The 25,357-nt window shown below is 47.4% G+C and overlaps 1 protein-coding gene across 2 annotated transcripts in view; it reads left to right on the top strand.

Annotated features, from left to right (window-relative positions):
* Positions 1 to 6,901: 6,901 nt before the first annotated feature.
* Positions 6,902 to 25,357, top strand: part of ARNT2 (aryl hydrocarbon receptor nuclear translocator 2) — a 193,072-nt gene continuing 174,616 nt past the window's right edge. For both annotated transcript variants that reach the window (XM_068559007.1, XM_068559000.1), the window contains exon 1: positions 6,902 to 7,014. In XM_068559007.1, the coding sequence (XP_068415108.1) occupies positions 6,984 to 7,014 (31 nt within the window). In that variant the 5' untranslated portion in view covers positions 6,902 to 6,983. The remainder of the gene's footprint in view (positions 7,015 to 25,357) is intronic.

Below are 25,357 nucleotides of genomic sequence, written 5' to 3'. Positions count from 1 at the left end.
AAATGGATTAATACAAACAAGAAAGTGGTTATCTATCAGAATACGAATAATTTCACATAGGTTGTATTTCTTCACTAAAAAAGCCAAATCAAAAATGCCTGAGCCTATGGAATAGCAGTGTCAGAGTGATGTGAAAGTCACAGAGTGGGGCACACAGGAGAGGGGTGGTTCTAATTCCTACTGGAAATGGAGTTGCTGAAATCGTTCTCATGCACCTGGAGAAAAGGAAGACTTGCACTGCATACAGCGCTGAGCACTGGGTAGAATATCTTTTTTCGTACTCATTTCCCTCTTGTTCTCCAAGGGTAACTGATGTAGCTTTTAATATGGATCAGAACTATGGTTACCAGGTGGGGAAAGGGAGGGTGGGATGAACTGGGAGATTGGGACTGACATACATACACTACATACATACATACATACCACTACTATGTATAAAATAGATAACTAGTGAGAACCTGCTGTATAGCACAGGGAACTCTAATCAGTGCTCTGTGGTGACCTAAATGGGAAGGAAATCCAAAAATAGAGGGGATATATGTGTACGTATAGGTGATTCACTTTGCTGTACAGCAGAAAAGCGCAACGTTGTAAAGCAACTATACTTCAATAAAAATTAATTTAAAAAAAGAAAAAAAAAGAACTATAGCAGGAAATTTAAAATAAAAACCCAGCCAAGAGGAGTTCAAAGATAGAGCTGCTGGGGTTCCCTATCACTGGAAACGTGTAAGATGTTGCAGAGAGAAGCAACATTTCGTTCTGTGTATCCTATCAAGGCAGTCACAGTGGGGAGGCATGGTGGGTTATATGATCACTCATGTCTGATAAGATACTCAAGCACTCACTCCATAAATATTAGAATATTTCTTATGGGTCAGGATATGAGCTAGGTACCAAAGGAGAAAAAAAAAAAACGAAGGCAGTAGCTCACAGCTTAATGAAGCAAAAAACATATAAAAAAATCAATTCCAGTACAGTGAGATATATGCTAAAGTAAAGGAAAAGGAGGGATATGGAGCCCCTCCATGAAAGAAGTCATGGAGTCACTGCTTGGAAGGGAGAAGCCAATCAACAAATGGTGACCGATGAGTGAGAAGGTCATGGGGGAGGGGCAAAGGAAGCATTATGGTGTGTGTAGGAAATGACAAGTACTGGACTTTACTGGAGCATAGTTTTTGGTGGGGGGTGGAGAGTGAGTATCAGAGGTCAAATGGATAGGGAGGTGGAGTGGATACACGAAGGTCCTTTCCAAAGGCTCAGCCCTTGGAGTAACTGATAAGTGCTTCTTTTCGGGCTTGCTACATCATTTTCTGCATTCCTCTTTGTTAATTTTTTCTCTTTCTTTAATTTTTTCCCGCCCTTCTCTCGAAACAGCATCCCCGTGTTTTTGAGGGCTGCTTCTTTGTGGCTCCAGCCACAAGGTTTCACCAGGAGCTGCGTTCTTCTCACATGATCAGGTCTCCTATCCCAAGATGGGACAGTCAAGGTCACCTGCCTCCTGGGCATGGCTGGGCTAGAGGTAGGCACCCAAGCCAGGGCCAGCCTCAGCCCCTCTCTGTTCGTGGGAGCCAGAGAGTTTCATCTCTACATGTCAGGAGCTACGTTCTGCACCATGTGGAAGAAGGTGGTGTGTAGTGAGAAAGAATGACCCACAAAGAAGAGGAGAAGAGAAAAATGTGCACGGTGAGTCCTGGCAATGTTCGGATGCTTGTTTCCAGTTTTCCTGAGGTCTAACTGTATCCCTGCCTTCTGTGTTTTGTTCACTCTGTGGATTATCTGGGCGTATTTAGCATCTCACGAAAGGTCACTCCTTTGAGCCAATATGAGTTGGGGAGTTGCTGTGGTTTTGAATTCCTTTTCTTTCTTTTCCAATTTGCCCCATCTTACCCTAGGCTATTGAACTTTACCTCTCTGATAACAGCAAAAATATCAACAAATACATTATACCAAGCACATGCCAGATAATGTTCTAAGCTTTCTATAAATATTAACTCGTTTAATTCCCACAAAATTCCTTTCAGGTGAATGCGCTCATTGTCCCTGTTTCCTGGATGACGAAACTGAGGCACAGGACGTTTAACTCACACAGCAGGTGACTAGAGCTGCTGAGATTTGAACATGGGCTGTCTGGCTCTGGAGGCCAGAGCAGCTTAGAGTCTACACTGCTAGGCTGTCATTGCTTTACATGGTAGATGAGGCCAATCCAGATGCCACCAGCAACTGAGAAAGTCAGCAAAAGGGCAAGGGCAAGCATGTGCTGCCCCAGTAAAACTGTGGAACTCAGACTGGGACTCGAACCCGGCCACAACCCAGACTGGGACTTGAACCCACGGTCTTTTTTTTTTTTTTTGAATTTTTGAGTTTTATTTTATTTATCTTTTTATACAGCAGGTTCTTATTAGTTATCCATTTTATACCTATTAGTGTATATATGTCAATCCCAATCTCCCAATTCATCACAGCACCACCACCTGCCCCTGCCACTTTCCCCCCTTGGGGTCCATACGTTTGTTCTCTACATCTGTGTCTCCATTTCTGCCCTGCAAACCGGTTCATCTGTACCATTTTTCTAGGTTCCACATATATGCGTTAATATATGATATTTGTTTTTCTCTTTCTGACTTACTTCACTTTGTATGACAGTCTGTAGATCCATCCACGTCTCTACAAATGACCCGATTCCGTTCCTTTTTATGGCTGAGTAATATTCCATTGTATATATGTACCACATCTTCTTTATCCATTCGTCTGTTGATGGGCATTTAGGTTGCTTCCATGACCTGGCTATTGTAAATAGTGCTGCAATGAACACTGGGGTGCATGTGTCTTTTTGAATTATGGTTTTCTCAGGGTTTATGCCCAGTAGTAAGATTGCTGGTCATATGGTAATTCTATTTTTAGTTTTTTAAGGAACCTCCATATTGTTCTCCATAGTGTCTATATCAATTTACATTCCCACCAACAGTGCAAGAGGAACCCACAGTCTTTTAACTGAGATGACACACCTGGTCTCAGGACTTAATGAAGCTCAGGGTCTTGATGTCTCGTTGCAGAAAGAATTCAGTGAGAGACAAAGTGAGAGGTAAGAAGTGGATTTATTTAGAGGGAAACACGCTCCACAGACAGTGTGTGGGCCATCTCAGAAGGCGAGAGGCCCCGAATCATGGCATGGTTAGTCTTTATGGGCTGGGTAATTCCATAGGCTAATGAGGGGGAGGGTTATTCCAACTATTTTGGGGAAGGGGCAGAGATTTCCAGGAATTGGGCCACTGCCCACTTTTTGGTCTGTGATGGTCAGCCTCGGAACTATCATGGCGCTGGTTGGTATGTCACTTAGCTTATGCTAATGCATTACAATGAACGTATAATGAGGCTCAAGGTCCACTGGAAGTCAGATCTTCCGCCACCTTGGACCTAGTTGGTTCTAACCAGTTTTTGTCACATTCTATGGCTATGTCGTTCTTTTAATGGTTGCCCCCTTCCCTCCTGTTTCACCAGTACCTAAAGAAGTTCAGGCCTTAGGATGAGAGCATGAGAGCAACTCCCAAGAGACAGACATCTCCAGGGAGGAAGACTATGCCTGTCCCATTATGGTCTAGTCATTGTCTCCAAACCCACTCAATCATAGCCACATGCTTTCCCCTTGGGGCCGGGTGACTCTGGCCCATGCTAAGAGGAAGAGTTGTGCTCAGGCTAGTGGAGCAGAGTCTTACGGTCCCACACTATGGCCAAGAGTAAACAACAAACCTCACATCAACATATCTTACATTTAGCATTTGTTGTTGTTCTATCAACAACCAGAAAAAGCTTAGCCTGCACTGCCATTGTGATTTTTGTCAGTTCCTTCTTGAATTTCTGGTAGCATTTGCTGTATACATTTTCATGTCATGCTTCCTGGTCTCTTGCTATCTTAAAGTTAAAAGAAGATAACAATTCCTGGGATCATTATACATTATACAACGGAAGTCCTGTCTCTCATATCAAAGGGATACGAAGCAGAGGCAAGGTGATTTCTTTCCCCTACCTACTGTTATCAGCACTGTGGCCTGCAACCCGAGTCACTTCTGGGAATACCGTACCCAGAATCGTGTGCTATGGGCCCAGCGGGTCTGCGTTAATTTTTTTAAAAAATGCAAATCTCAGCTTCAAAAGCAATAGCCTCCTTTGGAATTTAAAAGAGTTCTAGGTTGTTTAAACATTGAGTGGAATTCCTGAGGCTGTTAACCGGTCACAGTCTACTGGCTCTCATAATTAGCACAAGACCACTGTACTGTGCAAACGCCACTCAGTATTCAACAATGACTAACTGCTCCATTTCAGACTGTTTACTTAAGAGTGGGGGGTTTGCATCCACAATCGATGTTTCTGGGTAGTTACCTATTTAACACCGAGAGACAAGAGAGATGGTGAGGGCCCAAATCACCCACTCCTCTATCCCTTCACAACACCCTGCCCATTCCACCCCTCCACCCACCCCCCCCAAATCCCAGCATTGTGAGTGACTCAATTCCAAGTCTTGTTTGGCTACTGAGCTGTGTGACCTTGGGAAAGTCACTTACCTACTCTGAGCTTCAGTTTCCTTTATCTGCAAACTCTGGGGGCTGAATTGGGTGATGCCAGAGGTCCTTTCCACCTCTAAGATGTAGTGACTGGGGGAGAGGATGAAATGCCTCCTTCTCTGTTCAAACGCAGACATATTTATTACTTACTGAAAACCACAGCACGGCAGACTCCAAGCAGACCATGGTAAGTGTCCCAGCCTCTTGTAGCTGTCCATATTCTACCTTTTATTGCCATGGACAGATACAAGAAGAAGGATTAAAGATATCTGCAGAGCAACATTTTAGAAAAATGGGCAGAGGGAAACAACACAGTTAAATATATGTGTGCATGCAGCTATAATGGTCATGTTCACTACACTTTTATTTTTTAGGGAGACTATTAAAAATGTATTTGCTTGGAGATAATACCAAAATGAGCCACATGTTGTGGATGATGCATGAACACCAAGGAGAGGGACTTGCTTACCTCTGAGGGGTGTGGAAAGTTGGAGAATTCAAAGAGCTTGGTGGGAGCAGGGGTACAGTGATGCCGGGGGCTATGTAAAGATGCGCCACCAGAGACGGAACTGCCAGTGGGGAGCGGGTCCTAAAAGGGGATCGTTCTGGGTAGCAGAAACATTGAAGATGGATTTTTACCTTGCTTGAGGAGGAGTGAGTGAAATAAGCCTCCTCTTCCACTTACCCTAACAAATCTTCAGTCAAGTATACTGTGTATTTATTAAGTGCACATGGGTATTTGAGGGTGTTGCCGGTTGGGAGTATGTGGAAGAGAGCCTGAGCTCTCATTTGACTAATGTTGGGGAAATCAGGGGCAGCTACTTGATACAAGGATGGGGTGGTCCCAGCTGGTACCCGAGTTGCTCTCTCTCTCCCTCTCATTATCTGTCTGGAGCTGGCCCATCGTGATGCCGGATGCACACATGCCTTAGTCTTCACCTGAAGTGTCTTTCTTTTCCACCTCTCCACATTCTGCCCATTTCTTCACAGCCTACTTTGTGCTTTCTTGATCACTCCACCCTCTCTCTGGCCTCATTCATTCACCAGAGACCACAAAGTGCCCCAGGCAGCTGTGTGCTTCTTGAGTGCAAATACCGTAGAAGTCCAGGGAGGGCAGAGCCCCTGTGGCTCTCTTTCGTGGTCTGGCCAATACCTAGCTTTGTGCCAGGCACACAGCAGACATTTAATTTCGTGGAATCGATAAACAAATGAATATTAAGCACGTATTAGTCAAATCAGTAGTGTCAAATACTCTCCGGAAGACAATGCTTATGTGAAAATACATCCCAAGCATTTTTTCTCTACCCACCCCTCCAAATGCTTCTTTGTAAGGATTTAAGACAGTCCGATGTTTTTGCAAACATGTCTACATTTAGGGGCCATCTTACCCTTTGTGGCTCTCACTGGGATGTGTTCACTCTTCCATGGAAGCTTCACAGGGCACCCACTAGGGTGCCAGTCTTCTTCCTAAGAGCCAGCCTACCGTCTGGCAGAGAAACAATCCCTCCAAGCTCCCTACAGCCTAACTTTACCAGGATATGCCGACAAAAGCATTTAGAGAACCTTTTAAACGCTCAGGTGGTCGTATAAGGCTCCTGCAAGAACTTCAGGTGATAACCAATGACAGTCACCGTGCAAGAAGGAAAGCAGAGCTGAGAGCCTTTCTCAAAGCCAAATCATTCACAAATTCCCGGGCCGGCTGCCTCGGCCTGGGTGTTTGCTGAGTGCGCTCGTCAGCTGTCCGTGGCCGTGGCCTTGGAGGTGCCCGTGGCCATGGGCGTCTCTGGCCGCGGGAGCCGAGCGGCGCGGCCCTGGCATGCTAAGTGGGCAGCACTGGGGCGCCTTTGTTTCTCTCCGTCTCCGAGACCCGCGTCCCTCTGAATCTTAAGAGGCTGCCCCCCCCCCACCCTCTCCGCCCCGGCCCTCTGGCCTGGGGACAGCGCCCCTCCGTGATGCGTCCCGGACACCCGGGGGTGGGGGAGACCCGGACCCAGCGAGAAGGGAGGGGGCGCGCCTCCGGCCCGAGCCTGGGCACCTGCGCGGGCCCGAGGGGGCGGCCCCAGACTCGGGGTTCCACCCCCCGCCCGCTGCCCCAAGTCTCGCGGTGCTGCGGCCTGGCCTGGGGAGCCGCGGCCCGGCGCCCCCCGCCGCGTGACAAAGGCTGAAGCCGGAGGAGGAGGCCGAGGAGGGGGCGGAGGCGATAAAGGCGGGGGCGGCGGGCGGCCGCGGCGGCGGGAGAGCGCGGAGGCAGCGCCCGCCCGCGCCGTCCTTTGTGTGGCAGTGGTGGCGGTGGCGGTGGCGGCGGCGGCGGCGGCGGCGGCGGCACCTGGGCCTGCGCCGGCCTCGCCTGCCCCGGGTGGGGCGCCCGGCTCCGCGCCGCCCCTCCTCGTCCCCGCCCGGCGCGCGCCGAGCCTTCCGAGCAAGATGGCAACCCCGGCGGCGGTCAACCCTCCGGGTGAGTAGTGGCCACGGGCCCCATCGCAGCCCGCAGGCCCTGCCCGGGGCCGGAGTGGGCCGGAGGGACTGGGCGCGCCGAGCGCCCCCGGGAGCGCGGGGCCGGGCGCTCGACACCCCCTGGGGCAGGTTCGGGGGAGCGGCTGTCATTCTGCGCGGCGGCCTCAGCATCAGCACCAGCAGCTGCATCTTCATCCCAATCTCTGCCCCATCCCGGTTTCCGGGATGCGCCAGCTCCCACCCGCGGGCGGCGGACGCTGGCCTCGCATCCCTGGGAACCAGAAGGGCCAGTCCAGGATCCCCTTAAGTTCCGAAAATACCCAGCTTTGCCTTCCCCCTCCAACGCCTTTTTCTCTTCCTGTCGCGGCCCCTGTGGCATCAGGCGTCAGCCGGTCGGGGCGGGTAGGAGGGTACCGCGCTGACCGAGGGAAAAGTTTGGAGTCAGGATTCAACAGGGTGGAACTCCCCGGATGCTCCCCTGCCCGCCCCGCTCCCCAAGCGCTGGTCCTTTGAGCCCTTTGCGACTAGCTCCTGTGTATCCTGATCTTTAATGGACGGACCCACCACACACACACACACACACACACACACACACTCACTCACTCACTCACTCACTCACTCACTCACTCACTCACTCTGTAGAAACGCAGCGTGGAGAAGCCCAGGCCGGTTCAACATCCTCTGCTTTCTAAGGCTGACCTGTTCTCAGGGTGCCGTCTATGACAACTGTGCTCATTGGGCAGATTTCAAAAAATGGGAAGAGTGCACGATCAGGTGGGAATATTGACCTGCTTCGGAATTGTAGCAGGGAAATTCTATTTTAGTTGGGAAAATGCCCTACCTTGTGAATAGGACAGCCTGAGGGTGTCCGAGAATGGAAAGGGGGACACCTAGACAGACTGCTACAAAGTTCTGAGTGCTGTGCGGTGACTGCTATGGCCATGGCATGGTGCTAGATCCCTGTGGAGGATGCAGGGAGAGTAAGAGAGAGGCCAGCTGTCAGGGAATTCCCTGTAGAGGGAGGTCGTGGAGTGGGTGGGAGGGTGAACACCCACAGTGCCTAGCAAAGAAAAAAAAAGTGTCATCCAAGTTAGAAGTGAAGGATTCCTTCCATCTAAAGTGGTAAGGGAAGGCTTTCGGAGGTTGGACATTTTAAAACCGGAGTTTGAAGAACTGGAAGGTTTGAATACACAGAGCCGGGTGCTGAAGCGACTTGCAGGTACAAGGGATGGCGTGAGCTATGGTGGACTTACTCTGAGCATGTGTAGATGCCAGTGGGTGGTTGGAGCATTAGGGGTATAAGAGGGAGCAGCGTAATATCACACAGACTGGTTTGGCGGTGGCCGGGCTTTAGAGGGCTTTGAAGGACAGGCTAAGGAGTATGGACTCTTGCCCTACACGTTATGAGAGAGTCCTCTATGGTATTGAATAGGGTAGCCACATGGTCACAGTACTTGTGGAAGATTAATTTGTCAGCTAAGTTGAGGTACCATGGAAAGGAGGGAGCAAGACTGGAGGCAGGGAGGCGGGGTCAAAATGAGGCAGGTGCTGGGGAGGTGAGACTTAGCGGCACTGGCTTGGAACAGAAAGAGGAAGGACAGCACCATTGGGCAGGTGGAGGAGCTCAGACTTGCACTGCTTAGATTGGGGGTAAGTGTAAAAGGGGAGGCCTAGGAGACACTGAGGTGGGGTGTCCATGGAGACACCGAGGTGAGGAGCCTCAGTAGTTCCAAGGACGGAGGTTGCATTAGCAAAGTAGGGAGTCTTGGAAGAACAGATGAGTTCCCTGTCCAGAACGCTGAGTTTGAAAACAGCTGTGCCAGTTCGCTTGCGACCGAAGCCTGCCATTTCAACCTGTTCAGCTGCTTAAAAATCAATAGCAACTTGATCGATTTAAATGTTATGACATTAGAAAAAGCAAAGGAAATTAAATGAGGATATTTTAGTCCAATATAGGTTTATATTGGAAATAGGAATAAAATCAGAGGCAATGTACATTTTATATATATATATATATATATATATATATATATATACGTTTACACATATGCACATATATGTACATACCATTACATCTCTGTTTGAGGCGTTTTGTCCATTACATTGTTCCGTGAGCTTAATGGAATAAATACGGGGCAGCTGCTGGGCTTGGCGGTGCTGAGCACACAAATGCCTGTGCCTTGGACTGTGGGACACTAGAATCAAGCAAGTGCAGGGGATTGTTTTTATTATTTGAAAAATAATAAAATAATTTGGCTTGCTTGATGGACAGTGATGTCTGTGCCTTTTCTCTGTTCGCAGAGATGCCAGAGATCTTGAGCATGGTGAGACCTTCTCAAGGGAAAACTCCTTGAGGGGGTTGCCTTTTCTCTTACCCACCCGTCTGTTCTTTGAGTGGTCCTCCGCGGTAACCCTCAGATCTGCGGGGCAGGTTGTTCTCTCACCGTGTGAATCTCGAACTTCTTTGGGGAAAGGGTGTAGTTTCAAGGGATACAGCTAAAGGTTAGAGCCCAGAGAGAGGTTTCAGATTTTTCTGGCAATTTACAACCAAGAGAGGCAAGGTGCCCGAGCTGGACACCCAGAGTCCACCTCTCAGGGGCATGAGTCATGTGATGCTTCATTGAATGCCTCCTCCTCCTTCTCCCACCTCCCCCCTCTCCCCAGATGTTGTTGCTTTGCAAAGAATAAGAGCTCAGTGAACACAGGCAAATGGACTGGGAGGCACCGAGGTTTATTTCTGCTGCTAATCTGTGTCCAGGGTACAAAGGTGACAGGCCATCACTTCCCCACCACTTGTTCCTTTTTCTGCAGCTGACCACTGCACACCAGCGGACGCATTTGCAATGATGCTTGTCTGTGATGTACGGCGGGGCACTCTGGGGTCTAGGTAATGACAGATGAAGTTGGAATCTTCCTGCTCTCATGTATTCAGGTGATCTGAGCCAGGTTCAGACCTCTAACCTGCCCCTTCTAGGTCCCCTGTTTGGGTTTTCAGATTCTACCAGTTACTCTGGGGGAAGAGTGGTCTTTGGAGAAGGAAGGGTTTGGCTTCCAGACGTTCTTCTCATGGCATCTGCCACAGTACTCCTGGTCTGGTTCCCATCTCCTGGGGCCTCTGACCCCTCCCTATTTCTAGGTCATTGCAGTCCCTACCTTGGTTGCTGATATTATGGTAGTGGCTGATTTTCTCTATTCTTTCTAGATAGGAAGAACTTATGTTCTCTAGACTAGAGAATGGAACTCTAGAATCTTCTGTTCCGTATATATGTATTATTTGTTTCACTTCCTTTGGGTGATGTTTAAGCATTTCTGATTTGTATGCAATAACGAAGGTTTGAATTAGTTTCATGCATGAAAGGGTATGTGCAGCTGAAATGGCACAGTTCAGAAGGGGACTGTTTTTCCAACTCCGTTGTTTCCACCTTAATCTTTTGTAACTTGAGCATGAGGGAATCAGGTTCAAATTCAGACCAGTGATCATTAGGAATTATGCATTATTGGAGCACACTCAGAAATGAGTATTTGCAGAGTGTTAATAAAGCTTGCACATTTTTTATACTTCAGAGGTATGTTTTAAGAGATTTAGAATTTCTACTTTTTTCTGAAATCAACTATTAGATTTTTTTTTTCCCTCCAGGTTTCTGGTCTCTGGCATTTTAGTTTGGAATTGATTGTATAGTGCAGAAGATTTTTGGCGCAAATTGCCTTAGATGGAGGGATATTTGGGTCGGTTCAACAAACATATTGAACACCTTTGACCTACCAAACACTGTGCAGGGTGGAGGGCAATGTGAACATCCATTCCTCAACCTCTGGGAGTTCTGAGTCTAATAGGGGAGACGTCAGTAGACCAGGTTTATAACGAAAGGTGGAATGAAATGAACTTGACTAGGTGTGTATGTATCATGAGAGGAAGCTTTGTAGGGAGGTAGCTTCTGAAACTGGGCCTCTCAAAAAGAGAGCATTTGGCCTATAGAGAATCTAGGAAGGGTCACAGAGAGCTGGGGGTGGGTGTGTGGGTGGGTGGATTTGTGAAAGTCTGGGGAACCGTCAAGTGGTTGTCTTCTCAGTGCTCTCAGGGACCCAGATGGACCCCCAAGAATGACGGGGTAGAGTTAGAGCTTTGGAGAGATGCTTGCTGTGATTGCAAGCTGCCCAGCAGCACTGCCTCAGCTAGAGGTGGAACGCCCAAACCAGCTGAACATACATGTCCAGTGTCTTTACACACTGCATTTCGTGCTTTCTAGAAGTCTCTTGATTGCAAGATACATCATTATTTTATGTGCTTCCAAGAAAAAACTGCTGCCAATTCAGTTCTGACGTACTATCAATCGTAAAATGCTCCTCCATTTCAGTGATGTTTGAGAAGATTGCATTTAGAACCAGTAAAATACCGTGCATTAAGAAAAAGTCATTTTTGCTGCCTCACCACCCGTACGTAAAACATACGGTCTCTTTTTCCAGTAAAAAACGATACAGAGTTTGTTTTGCCCTTTAGGCATGTGCCAGGGAGCCCAGTGATGAACCAACAGCCTTTTAGCACCTGTCAAAAGATAGGAGTGATATCTAAAAAAGAGATTTATTTATTACTCAGTCAGTATTTATTAAGCAACTAGTATGTGTCAGTTACGGGGAGCTGCGCTAGCTTGAGGTTGGGAAGGGCTGGGCTGGTTCGAGGAGCCAGAACAGGCCAGGGTGGCTGGAGGACGGGGGGTGAGCAGGGGCGACGGGAGTGTGGGAGACCGCTCATGGAGAGGCACGGATTGGGGAGGGGGTTGAGGTTCGATTCTAAGAGCAATAGAGAGCTAGAGGGGTCTTGAGCAGTGGAAGCACGTGATCCCACCCGCAGTGGCTGCTGTCTGGAGAGCAGACTGGAAGGAGGCCAGCGGAGAAGCAAGGGTCCCGTTAGATGTTGCTGACGTGGACGGGGGTGTAGCAGTGGGCGTGGAGAGGAGGAGACGGAGTTGAGATATATTTGGGGGCCAGGACGCCATGCCGAGCAGCTCCAGGGGCACCAGTTATATCCTCGGCCATCCTTGCAGTCGGGCAGGGCGCCTGCAGCACCTCTTTTTTGTGGGTAGCACCATAACTGTAGGGTACGGGGTTGGGAGAAGTTGCTGAGGAGGAAGGAGGAGGCAAGGATGAGTCCCAGCTTTCTGTCATGACAGCCGGGTGGTGGGAGGTGATGGGAAGATAGTGAGGCACACGTGGCTGTGGGGTGTGCTTGAGGCTCCTGCATTAGACGGTTGGGTGCAGGTGCCCAGGAGACACAGAGGTGGAGCCGCTGGGGAGACCGAGGGCCGTGTGGGCCCGAGGGATCTGGGCTGGAGAAATAAGTAAAGAGCAGCTTCTCTAAATGCTTTCCTTGGGGAAAGTGAGATCAAGGAGAGTGGAACGCTTGGACCAAATCCCCTCAGTTCCCCAGCAGTGCCTCCATTACTGCTTCATCATCGGCCTGTGCTGAGATTCACCAAGATGCACGGAGAAATCATGTCTGTATCTTTTCCAGAACCATTACTCCACTCACAGTGTCAGCTTTGTGCTAGGCTGTCCTTAGGAAAGGAGCGTCCAGTAGAGTTGCCCAGGAATGGAACATGCTGTGTGAGAAGCCAAGGAGGCTTTCACACAGAAGCGGGTAGGGGCCATGCAGGCCAGGCTGATGGACTAGTTTCACACACAGAACTTCTTGTTCAGTGAATAAAAATTGACTCCCACTTCTAGTCAAGCCCTTTCCCGCTTGAGGGCTTTTGCTTGTGCTGTGTTCCTCTTCTTGGGATGATAAACTGCTCACCTGTCCCTTCCTCCTCTCTCCCACCCCCTCCCCACACCTAACCATTTCCCCATCTGACTCCTTTTGTTTCCTTATGCCCTCAGCTTGAATTCTTACTCCATTGGAGAAAGCTCTCTTGATCCCTTTATCCAGATAAAGTGTGCCTGTAATGCATTCCGCCAGGGCCCTGCAGGGTGGACTTGGGGTGGAGCTCTTCCTCTCATGCGGAATGAAACAGTAAATCACCTAGATGTTTGATCCATGCCTGTGTCTCCTGCAGGTCTGGGAGCCCCCTGAGAGCAGGGAAGGCATCTGTCACTGAGGTGGCCCCAGCATCCACCATATTGCCTCCCGTACTGCAGGCATGCAGGAAGGTTTGCTGATGAGTGAATGTCTGGACGCCAGACAATTGCATTACAGTTTTGTATGTGACTGCCTTGAAATGCCCACCTTGAAGAGAAGAAAGCATGTGCACTGTATTTGTGGGTCTCTGAAACCAAATAGACCAGTGCTGTCTAATCTAGTTTCTGATTTTTATTGGTGGGAAATGATTTTGGTCTGAAAATCCTACCAGAATAATCTATCCCCACACCAGTGCCTCTAGACTTTATAATAAGGCCTTGGAAACACAAATATTATCCTTCTCCCCAGAAGGAGGGCAGGGCAGACTGGTAGTAGCCTGGAGACCAGCTGGTAGTGGTGGAAGACCCATATCCCCACCAGATTCCCTGTGAAAGTCCCACAGAGGTCCTTCCCTTTTGGGCCTCTGCTCTGTGTGCGAAACTGTTGCTGTGGCTTGTGTAATCACCAGCAGTTACAGATAAGGTCCCCTGGGCTGGCTCTCCATCCAACTGCGCCCCCAGAGGGGCTGACACGGGTCCCAGGAAGGCAGCATTGAGGGGCCACAGGCCCTGGAGTTGGAAGCGAGACCCTTTGCAGATAAGCAGAGCCTGCGTGGCTTTCAAGACTGACTGTAACAATTGAAACATTTTTCAGGGAGATCCACAAAAAAGCAAAAATGTTCACAAGTAGGTAATTCCTGCTCTTGTACATTATACAGTAACGTGGGGCATCTTTTACTGCTCCAGTTGTGTTGTGAGAGCAGCTAAGCAGAGCCTGGGAGGGGTCTTCTCCTAGCCCCCGCTGAGGAGTTGGCTTCTTTCTTCCCCATAATCACTTTTCCTCCTGAACACAACAAGAAAGATACGTGTGGATTATGAAAAATTTGGAAACTATACATAAGTGCCAAGATAGTTCTACTACCCACTATTAAGATTTTTGCATACGTTGTTACAGACTTTTTAAAAAATGTCATAAATCAACACAAAATAGAATTGTTCAGAACACAGCATTTTTTTCCACCTTCGTTAATAGGAACAGTGTATCTTCCCAGAGATACTGAAGTGTTCTGATTTATGGCCTCGTCATAATTTTTTGACTTAGTCTCATATTTAGGCATGTAATATTTGGTGTGCTTTTCCATTTGTCAGAATTATACACAGCATTGTAGTGTACATCCCTGTATGTAAATACATAATTACATGACTTTTTTCCTTAGGGTAACTGCTAGAAGTGGAATTAAATAGCCAAGTGGGTTGGTATGTTTTATTTTATATTGCTTTCCACAGAGGTTAAACCAGAGGCTCAAAGGGGTTCAGAGACTCACCTGGGGTCCCTAGGGCATACATGGAATAACAGGACATGAGCTCAGATGCTCTGCTTCCTGCTCTGGGCAGGGCCCTGCGGCCCCCGCCAGGCTCCCTTCTGCCCCCCCGGCTTCTGTCTGCACCCCAGCCCTGCCCTTAACCCGTTCCCTTCTTTCACGTGGCCTTCCCAAACACACGTGCTATAACTGGCCTGGAAACCTTTGATCCCTGTCTGTTGTCCACACATCCTCCTTGGTTTGAACTGTCCATCCCCCACCAGACCGCCTGGCTGACCAGCCCCCAGGCTCAGAGAGCACAGGGCGCGGCAAGGTGTTGTCCTTCCCGCCTGCCTTCTGTGGCATCAGACAAGTCGTGGTAGTTACTGCCGCTTCAGATGCAGATTCAGGAGGTTTTAATAACGGAGGGTAAATGTGTTTGCTTTTGGTTTTGATGATCCCTGCTTTTCTTCCACAACTCTAAAAAAATAGAGACCAGCTGCAGGTGGCACTGGGCACCTCTGCACCCAGGCTCAGGTAGCAGAAGGAAAGGCTTGGGTGTTGGCAGCCTGGGACAATTCTGGGGTGCTGTGTCCAGGGTGAAGAGCACCCCGGGGGGTTGGCCCAAGCCAAAACCAAGCTCAGTGGGTGGATTCAGAGCTTTCCGGGAGCCAGGTCAGTGGAGTACCTTGCTGGTAGCCGAGTGAGGGACCAGAGGAGAGGAGGGTGGTCTTCCGTACACGGGGCACTCCTGGGGGCCCTACAGTGACCTACTCGTGGCCATGAGAGGCTCTCTGCCTGTTGAGAAATGCAACTTCCCGCCTGTTTCTGTCTGGCCTGCCAAGTTGCCCTAACAGCAGTTAAGGAAAATCCACTGGAATCGATAAATGATAGATTATTTATCAGGAGAGCCACATGGTTGCTCCTTACAGACATCAATAGATGAGCTGGGTTCCAGACTTTGAGGCAACAGCAAGCAGCAAAGTTCATTTTGCCCCCATTTATTTCATGCATAGCTGTCATCAAATGCTATTCTCTTTCTTCTCTTGGAGACTCTGACTGAGCCAAGCGGCAGAGCATCTAAGAACCCTGGCACAGGGGGGCCAGAGATGTGTCCACACTGCTTATCGACTGGGAGACATTCCTGGTTGTTACAGCATCAGGGGTGGGTGGGGAGGTAGGGTGGGAGGGGGCATCTTGGGGGCGGAGGCCAGGGCTGCTGCTAAACACGCTGCAGTGCACAGGGCAGCTCCCACAACAAAGAATGACCCAGCCCCAAATGTCACCAGTGCCAGGCTGAGAAACCCCGGTCTATGCGGACAGGACTTCTCGTAAGCCTCTGGGCAGCGGCAACTGGGAAAGGAACCCAGGAGTTCCATGGGGCACACAGCTGGCAGAAACGAAGGGGCTGGCCCCTGAGACCACCACTTCAGAGTACGAAAACGTGGTGGCTTTAGAAACAAGATGGTACTTCTCAGAAAATTATGATATCCATAATGGAAGTTCATTTAAATGTGAAATAACAGAACTGCCCGAATTTTTTATTATTATTTTTAGAACAGCATTGATGTTTCTTTCACATCAGCAAGTTTAAAACGAGGCAGAGTCTGGACTCATTTGCCATAATTTGATATGCTTGATGGATTCCAAGTCCCAGAAAGGATGAAATGAATGAATGTGATCAAGGATCACAGCTGTGTTCTCGCTCTTTGAAAGCATTTCACACCAGAAAACTTCTAATTTGTTTCAGCCAGCCTTCCCCGGGCACCCCTCTGCCACCCCTGCACAAAGGGTGAGGTGCCCAGTGCTGGTGCTGGCGTGTAGAGAGATGCTGAGCGAAGTAGGTTGGCCACACGTGTGTTCAGCCAGTGTCCACAGCAGGCAGGGGCAGGACAGTTTTATGCAAATGACTGGCGGCTTGTTAGAGGGCAGGAGCGAATGTGACCCCCCCTCCCAGCTCCTCCTGAAGGGCAGAGAGAGAGTGTGTTACAGGAATGGCTCAGGGGCACACAGCTCGATTTAGCACCAGAGTACGTACGTACCTTTTCCTGAAGTCAGCCTCACAGACCACAGGTCTGTATTTCCCGCTGCCTGCCTGGCGTCTTGTCCACGTCTCCCTCACATTTTGCAAAGCCAGCTCCTCCTCCACATCCCCCTCCCCCAGGTCCCCTGTGGCAGTGAATGGCACCACACTCCATTCACTGGTCCAAGCCCGACATTAATTATTTTAATTGCTTATCCACCTAATTAAACAAATATTAATTGAATGCCAACTCTGTGCTCACAGTGGTGTGCAAAGCCAGGCGTGGTCCCCGCCCCCATGGAGCTCACTGTGGGGAGAGTCGGCCGTTTATTAAACAGTCACATGAACGAGGGTATTATTTAAGTAAGTATTAGGGAAAAAAAAGGTGTCTTTGTGTCCAAATGCAACAGGAAGCCATTGAAGTGTTGTGAGCAGGGCTGTGATGTACTGGGAGGTGGATTTTGAAAAGATCTCTCTGGCTGCTGAATCAGGCCGGCCGGGTGAGGGCATCCATCCTCCCCGTCCAGGGAGGGGACCACCGAGGCCTGCTCCACGTGGCAGTGGACATGGAGAGAAGCAGGTGGATCCCTGTGAAATTTAGGCGGTAAAGCCAACAGGACCAGAAGATGGATCAGATTGAGCTGATAGAGGCGGCAGTGGCTAGGTTCCCAATTCAGTCACAGGAAGGGTAGGGTGCCATTTCCCAAGATGGCAAACGTTGATGAGGTCCTGGTATTTTGGAGTATTTTGGTGGAGGTGGCAGGGAGATGACAGACTTGGTCTTGGACATGTTGAGTTGAAGACATCGTGAGTTCAAGACATCCAAGTGGGGATTTGCCAGAAACCTCAAGTTGCTTCATTTCCCTTTTAGAGTTGGGATTTTCTTTTTTCACTACGGTATCCCCAGTGGCTTGAATGAGGCCTGCCACATAATAGGTGCTTAATAAATATTACTGAATGAATGAATGAATGAATGGATTGGTCTCCAAGTCCCCCAAATTGCGAACCAATGAGAAGCAGCATGACCACTACAAGGTTCCTTTTTTGTTTTTAGTAACTTTTTATGCTGAAGTAATTTCGGGCTTACAGAAAAGTTGCAAGAATAGTACACAGAACTCCTGTATTCCCATCACCTAGATTCCTCAAGTGTTAACATTCACCACCTTTGCTTAATCAATTTCTTCAGTTTTTCTGTCTCTTTATTTTCCTGAACAATTTGAGAATACATGGCAGACACGATGCCCCTTTTAATTCTAAATACTTCAATGTGTGTTCCTAAGAATAAGCACATCCTCCTACAGAGCTACAGTGTATGATCAAAATCAGGAAGTTAGTGGGACTTCCCTGGTGGTCCAGTGGGTAAGACTCGGCACTCCCCAATACAGGGGGCCTGGGTTCGATCCCTGGTCGGGGAACTAGATCCCGCATGCATGCCACAACTAAGAAGTCTGCATGCCACAACCAAAACGATCCTGCATGCTGCAGGGAAGATCCTGTGTGCCGCAACTAAGACCTGGCACAGCCAAAATAAATAAATAAAAAATTTTTTTTTAAGTTTTCTTTTTTCTTTTTTTTAAAAAATTAATTAATTAATTAATTAATTAATTTTTGGCTGTGTTGGGTCTTCGTTTCTGTGCGAGGGCTTTCTCTAGTTGCGGCAAGCGGGGGCCACTCTTCATCGCGGTACGCGGGCCTCCCACTATCGTGGCCTCTCTTGTTGCGGAGCACAGGCTCCAGATGCGCAGGCTCAGTAGTTGTGGCTCACGGGCCTAGTTGCTCCGCGGCATGTGGGATCTTTCCAGACCAGGGCTCGAACCCGTGCCCTCTGCATTAGCAGGCAGATTCTCAACCACTGCGCCACCAGGGAAGCCCAATAAATATTTTTTAAAATGTTTAAAAATCAGGAAGTTGGCATTAATATAACAGTATCATCTAAGCCACAGACCTTATTCGTATTTTACCAATTGTTCTTCATAGCCAAAACCATTTTTTTTTGGCTCCAGGTTTAAACCAGGATTACAAGTTATGATGTCCCTTAGTCTCCTTTAATTCTGGAATAATTGCTGTCTTTTTTTGTTTGTTTTTTTCCCTTTCATGGCTGTAACATTTTTGCTGAGTACAGGCCAGTCCCTTTATAAAATATCCCTCAATTTGGTTTTGTTTGATGTTGCCTCACGATTACGTTGGGATTTTGCTTTTAAAATTTTTATCAAGAACCCCCCCTAAGTGATGTTATATCACGAGGCTGCTTTTAGCAGGCATTACTTAAAAGCGAGTCTCTGAGTTGATGAAGTCAAGGTCCTGTGCAGATAAAGCTAAGGAAAGATGATTAGTGGTTCCACGTGCCATTCCCTACGTGCTTGGCAAACCTCTTTGGGCTCTATACACCATATATAGGCAGCTTCAGATGCTCCTTGTCGAGTGCAGGTCCCAGGGTTTTTGTTTTTGTTTTTTAAAGACTGTAAGGATAACACTTTCCTAACTAAATATCAACTTCACTTGAAAAATAAAATAATTATAATCTAACTGTGTAAGGATTATCATATCTCTAATAAAGTCAATAGGAAGTTTAAGTGTTTAATTACCAACTTTCCTGACATACAGATTGGAAAGCTTTTCAGGTAAGTTACTCATGTGGAATGCCTGAAACACACTGCAATTAACAATGGGATCTTCTTCAAACAGTAATTAGTGTATGATTTGTCTTGCTCTTTGTGGCTGGTGCATATCCAGGTTTAGATGTGTATTTGTGTTTACTTTAGGAAGTGAATTTGCTGCTGCTTTTTTGTTTTTTTTGGCTGCACTACATGTGGGATCTTAGCTCCCGACCAGGGATCCAACCCGGGCCCCCTGCATTGGAAGTGTGGAGTCTTAGCCACTGGACCACCAGGGAAGTCCCCTGCTGTTTCTTCTATAGTCCACTTAAAAACAAGTTTGCATTTTACTGTGACTTCATAAAGAAAGATCTAGTGACTTAAAAATCAGATATTTTGGGTGCATAATTTGCCTGCAGAAACTTGCTGAGTTTTTCCCCCAAGATCTGAGAATCCCCCTCCTCCTCCCTTCCCTCTACCCCCTCCTCCCTTCTTTCTTTCTCCCTCTGTCTCTTTCTCCTCCTCCTCCATCTTCTCCTCCTTTCTTCCATTTGTCCTTCCTCCCTTCCTCCCTCTCTCCCTTGGTCCTTCTTTCCCTCCCCGCTCCCCCTTCCTTTGCGTCAAAGACCCAAAGGGACCAGAGAGGTTGGAAATGTTCGGGTCACCCCAGTAGCTCATGCTGGGTCATCTTGCTACAAGTATTTAAAAACCCAGACTCCTGTACTGTGTGAGTGGTGACGATGTGAACACCATCTACTAGGGGACAGTACAGGCAAAGGCCTCAGTTTTCCCATCTGTAAAATGCGGTGACTTCTTCATTGAGCACTGACTGTGCTGTGTGCTCAGGATTCAGAGGTGAGCAGAACACTGCCCCCCGGGCTCGAGGCAGGCCACGGCGGACGTGGTGACCGTGGCTCGTGGGCTGGCTGGTTACCCTCTCGTTGCCACTGCCTCCTCACATGTACAGTGGTGCACCTCATTTGGTTGCATTGTGGATTAGATGGTTCTATTTAACACCTTTTGGGATGGGACCTGGACATGGTCTACACTGGCTCAGCGGTGACTTTGCTCCCTGTAATTGTTTTTCACGGGGGCGCGGAACATGGCCCAGGGTTCAGAAGTGAAGGGCATCTTTCCAGCTGGGCAGGAAAAACGTGGGGAACAAATAACCAAATGTGCTTATGAAAGCAGGCAGTCTGGTGTTACCGGGGCTCTTCTGTGCATGTGGGGATCACAAGCCATCCCCGCTCCAGTATTCCTCCTCCCAGGCTCAGTGCTGGGAAGGTCCCCACCCTGCCTGTGCTCCTTACAGCCCTGGGAAGAAGTACATCAGCCACAGGGACAGTCCCTCCCCCACCCTGCTGGACTCCAGGCTTTTCCCTCCTGTCGTGTTGTGACTGTCCTTCTCGCCATCCCTCCCTATTTGCTAGACTTTCTGCCCTGGTCCTGCCCCTAAGTGCAGACCAGTATGTAATGCCCTGCCCCCCACTTCTCCGCTCCCTGTCCTCACTGGCATAGTGGGGTGGGGGAAGGGTCCCATCGCCCTAGAACAAGTCTTCCTCCTGGCCTCTTCTTACTCTGGACAGACTGGGATGGGCTGACCACCCAAGAGGGTCCCCTGTTGAATGCCTAGGGCTGCTGTGATCTCAGACGCGGTGCCTGGGCGCCTGGGCGCCTGGAAGTGGCCTCTGCAGGTGGTGGCTCAGTGCCCCTGTCTCCTTCCACCTCTTGAACTGGCGCCACTGGGCCTCAGGCTGCATCTCAAGACATTTCAGTTTTGCACAACACTTTGTGGAGAGACTAGGAGTTAGGACGTGTGTCTTCTTTGTTCAAGTTTATTCATTCGTCTTCATCCATTCAACAAGTATTCATTAACTGTATGCCCTTTTTTAATCATGGTGCTTAAGTGCTGGGATTATACTGGTTAGGAAGAACGGCACAGTCTGTGCCTTCAAGCATTTACAGTCTTGTAGAGGGCAGCTCCTTCCCTGAGTCCTTCAGGCTGAATGTTCGCGCAGGATCTGGTAGGCCCATCTACCACTAGGTGGCGCAGTCACACAGGTAGCTCAGTCACTCAAACTCGACCTGCTTCCGAATCACCAGGAGAGTGGCTTGTTGGTACCAAGTGCTGCCCTGTCCCAGAACCTCTGTCAGTAGGTCGGGGTCGGGTCAGAGGGGGGTTGGGTTGACATTTGTATTTCTGACAAGTTCTCACGTAATGCTGATGGTGCTGGTCTCCGGACCACCCTTCAGGTCCACAGAAGCAGAAGCAGCTAAGCCAATACTGTGCCCACTGCCAACTAACTCAGCCTGTCTCAAGACTTCTGGATCTGTAAACTTAAAGGATCATTCTGATGACTGGACGTAATAGCCTCATTTCACAGGTGAGGAAGTTGACAGCTGGTAAGAGGCAGAGCTGAGACTGGCACCGATTCTGATCCTAAGTTCACCCTCTTTCCACTGTCACACTGGCTCTCCCTGGGTGGTTTGGGAGAGAAGGAAGAAGGTGAATGACTGAGCTGACCTGGGGAGATGTGAACTCGAAGTGTGATAGGCATTCCAGGCGGCAGGAGAGGTGGGAAGAGTGCTGTATTCGTGCCCAGTCCTGGCTCTATCTGGCACTGGCCTGGTTTGTACTCTTGGGCACCCCGCTTTTTCTCTTTGAGCTTTTATTTTCTCATCTACAAAGTGAAGGTTTGGACCTTGGTGTGGGGATTTGTTTCATTTATTGTGCTGGGTATTCAGTGGGCCCTTTCAATCAAGAGACTGACTTTAGGGCTGAATTTTTTTTTTTTTTTTTTTTTTTTTAGTAAATTCTTTCTCTCTAGCCTCTTTTTCTGGAAATTCTGTTAGTTAGATACAGACCTCCTGGATTGATCATCTCTCTCTTCTCTCCTTCCCCAGCTCCTTGATTGCTTTGGGGAGGTTTATATTTCTTTAGAAAATAAACCTCCAGTCTCATTCCTTGGGGGAAATGCCAGCTTGTTGGCATTAGGGGTTAGAAGTTCCTTACTGTCATTAATGGGGTGTCGGGAAGGAAGAGGGGATGAGGCATGTGTCACTGGGCCTCCTTTAACTGGAAAACGGTGGCTTTTAAAAGAAGCATCTAGATTCACTTTTCTTTTAAAAGAAAAAGATTCTCTAACTGTGTAAAACAACAGAAGCCAAACGATACCACCATGTACTACTATTCACAACTTGAAAAAAGTGATTTAAAGGTTTGAAAATAAAAGGACTGACCATGGTCTGTCAGGCCAGTGCAGACAAAAGGAAAGCTGTGATCACAATTTTAAAATCAGTAAAAAGGAAATTATTGCCAAAACATCTAATGGTACAAAGAAACTATTACCCTATAATTTATTGGTTTTGAACCTTAATGCACCCAACAACACTGTATAACTGATATGAATTTCTTATGATAACTTGCGTGGAAACCCCATCTTATTGCTTTATTTTTACCCATCAAATTAAACCTGCCTCATCTCTGCCAGGTTGGCTGTTGCAACATCCATTTTCATTTTTTCGGGGAAGATACACCCTTTGGTCATTTATGACACCTTTGGACCTTACACAACTCAGGAAAATTGGAAACAGGCCTCTGGTCTTTGGTAGTTCCCAGTGAGATGCTCATTACCCAGACGCTTAGGTCTGATTGAAGGCAACCTGCTGGCTAGCTGTCATTTAGTCCAAGTGGGCTGTCAGGAAATTATAGCATTGAAAAATAAACAAAATTAGGAAACTGATGGATGAATTAAATAGCTATTAAACACAGAGGAATAGGGAATTAATGAATTAGAAAGTGGAATGAAAGAAATGACAGAATTCAGCATAGAGATCAGAGTTAGAACATATCAAAGAGCGGCTATGAGACAAAGAGACTAGGCTTCCTACTTCTTTTTTTTTTTAATTGAAGTATAGCTGATTTACAATGTTGTGTTAGTTTCAGGTGTACAGCAAAGTGATTCAGTTATACATACACATATATCTGTTCTTTTCCCTTATAGGTTATTACAAAATATTGAGTATAGTTCTCTGTGCTACACAGTAGGTTCTTCTTGGTTATCTATTTTATATATAGTAGTGTGTATATGTTAATGCCAAACTCCAATTTATACCTCCCCCCCGCCACTTTCCCCTTTGGTAACCATAAGTTTGTTGTCCAGGTCTGTGGTTCTATTTCTGTTTCATATATACGTTCATTTGTATCATTTTTTTTAGATTGCACATATAAGCGATATATTTGTCTTTGGCTTACTTCACTTAGTGTGATAATCTCTAGGTCCAGCTTTGTTGCTGCAAATGGCATTATTTCATTCTTTCTTTATGGCTGAGTAGTATCCCATTGTATTATATATGTACCACATCTTTTTTTAAAATTTATTTCTTTACTTATATTTATTTTTGGCTGCGTTGGGTCTTCATTGCTGTGCGCAGGCTATCTCTAGTTGCGGCGAGCAGGGGCTACTCTTTGTTGCGATGCGCAGGCTTCTCAGTGCAGTGGCTTCTCTTGTTGTGGAGCACGGGCTCTAGGTGCACGAGCTTCAGTAGTTGTGGCACGTAGGCTCAGTAGTTATGGCACACGGGCTTAGTTGCTCTGCGGCATGTGGGATCTTCCTGGACCAGGGCTTGAATCCGTGTCCCCTGCATTGGCAGGCAGATTCTTAACCACTGAGCCACCAGGGAAGTCCCTGTACCACATCTTCTTTATCCATTCATCTGTTGATGGACATTTAGGTTGTTTCCATGTCTTGGCTATTGTAAATAGTGCTGCTGTGAACATAGGGGTGCTTGTATATTTTCAAATTATGGTTTTCTCTGGATATATGCCCAGGATTAGGATTACAGGGCCATATGGTAGCTCTATTTTTAGTTTTTTATTTTATTTTATTTTATTTTTAAATTTTTATTGGAGTATAGTTACTTTACAATGCTGTGTTAGTTTCTGCTGTACAGCAAAGTGAATCAGTTGTACATATACATATATCCACTCTTTTTTAGATTCTTTTCCCTTATAGGTCATTACAGAGTATTGAGAAGAGTCCCCTGTGCTATACAGTAGGTCCTTATTAGTTATCTATTTTATATATAGTAGTGTATACATGTCAATCCGAATCTCCCAATTTATTTTTAATTTTTTAAGGAACCTCCATACTGTTCTCCATAGTGGCTGCACCAATTTACATTCCCACCAGCAGTGTAGGAGGGTTCCCTTTTCTCCACACCCTCTCCAGCATTTATTTGTTTGTCGACTTTTTGATGATGGCCACTCTGACCCGTGTGAGGTGACACCTCACTGTAATTTTGATTTGCATTAGGCTTCCTACTTCTTATGTGCATGAATTAGAGTTCCAGTCAGAGATAGTAGGGAGAACAGGGGTGGGGCAATATTCGAAGAAAAGAGGCTGATAATTTCCCAGAAGTAACGAAGGGCATTGAGCCTGAGATTCAGAAGCTACAACAAATCCCGGAAAAGATACAAAGAAATCCCAACCTAAACAAAATGTAGTGAAAATAGAGAACACCAGGGACACCGAAAAATCCTAAAAGCAGTAACAAAGAACAGGCAGATCACCTACACGGCAGTGGCAGTGACAGCCGACCCTTGAACAATGCGGGGGGTTAACCCACATACAGCCTGTAGTCAGCCTTCCGTATCCCCGTTCCTCTGCATCCGTGGATGCAACCCACCACAGACCGCGTAGCTCTGTAGTATTTACTATTGAAAATATTCACGTATCAGTGGACCCGTGCAGTTCAAACCCGAGTTGTTCAAGGGTCAGCTGTAGATTGATGAGTGACTTCTCGACAGCAATAATTCAAGCCAGAAGACAATAGAATAATAATTTCAATACACTAGTTGAAAATAATTGTAAACCTAAAATTCTAAACTTACAAAATTTTTCTTTTAAGAATGAGAGGAAAATAAAAACATTTCAAGATAAATAAATCAAGAGAGTTACAGATTTCATCAAAGAAGCTTGTAAAGGATCTGCTTCTGGGAGATGGTAAGTAACCCCAAATGGAAGTTCTCAGGCACAGGGAGGAATGCTGAGCAAAGAGGGTGATGAACACAGAATAAATATAGGTATGCTTTGAATATAAATAAATAATATTAACATGTACTTTATGGGGTGATCAGAGGTAAAGCTATGCCATTCAGGATTACTGAACTCTGCCAAGTATGTGTAATCATATTTCTAGAGTAGTAATTAATGCATATAGAGTATATAACCTTCGAACTAGCAGAACAACAAAGAACAGAATGGTGTATATAACCCCCATCTCCAATAAAACAGCAACAAAGGAGGGGAAAAG

This window comes from Eschrichtius robustus, chromosome 1, assembly GCF_028021215.1.
Source record: "Eschrichtius robustus isolate mEscRob2 chromosome 1, mEscRob2.pri, whole genome shotgun sequence".
NCBI classification, from domain to species: domain Eukaryota; kingdom Metazoa; phylum Chordata; class Mammalia; order Artiodactyla; family Eschrichtiidae; genus Eschrichtius; species Eschrichtius robustus.
The sequence above is the reverse complement of the archived record's forward strand: the minus strand, read 5'-3'. Positions and strand labels throughout refer to the sequence as shown.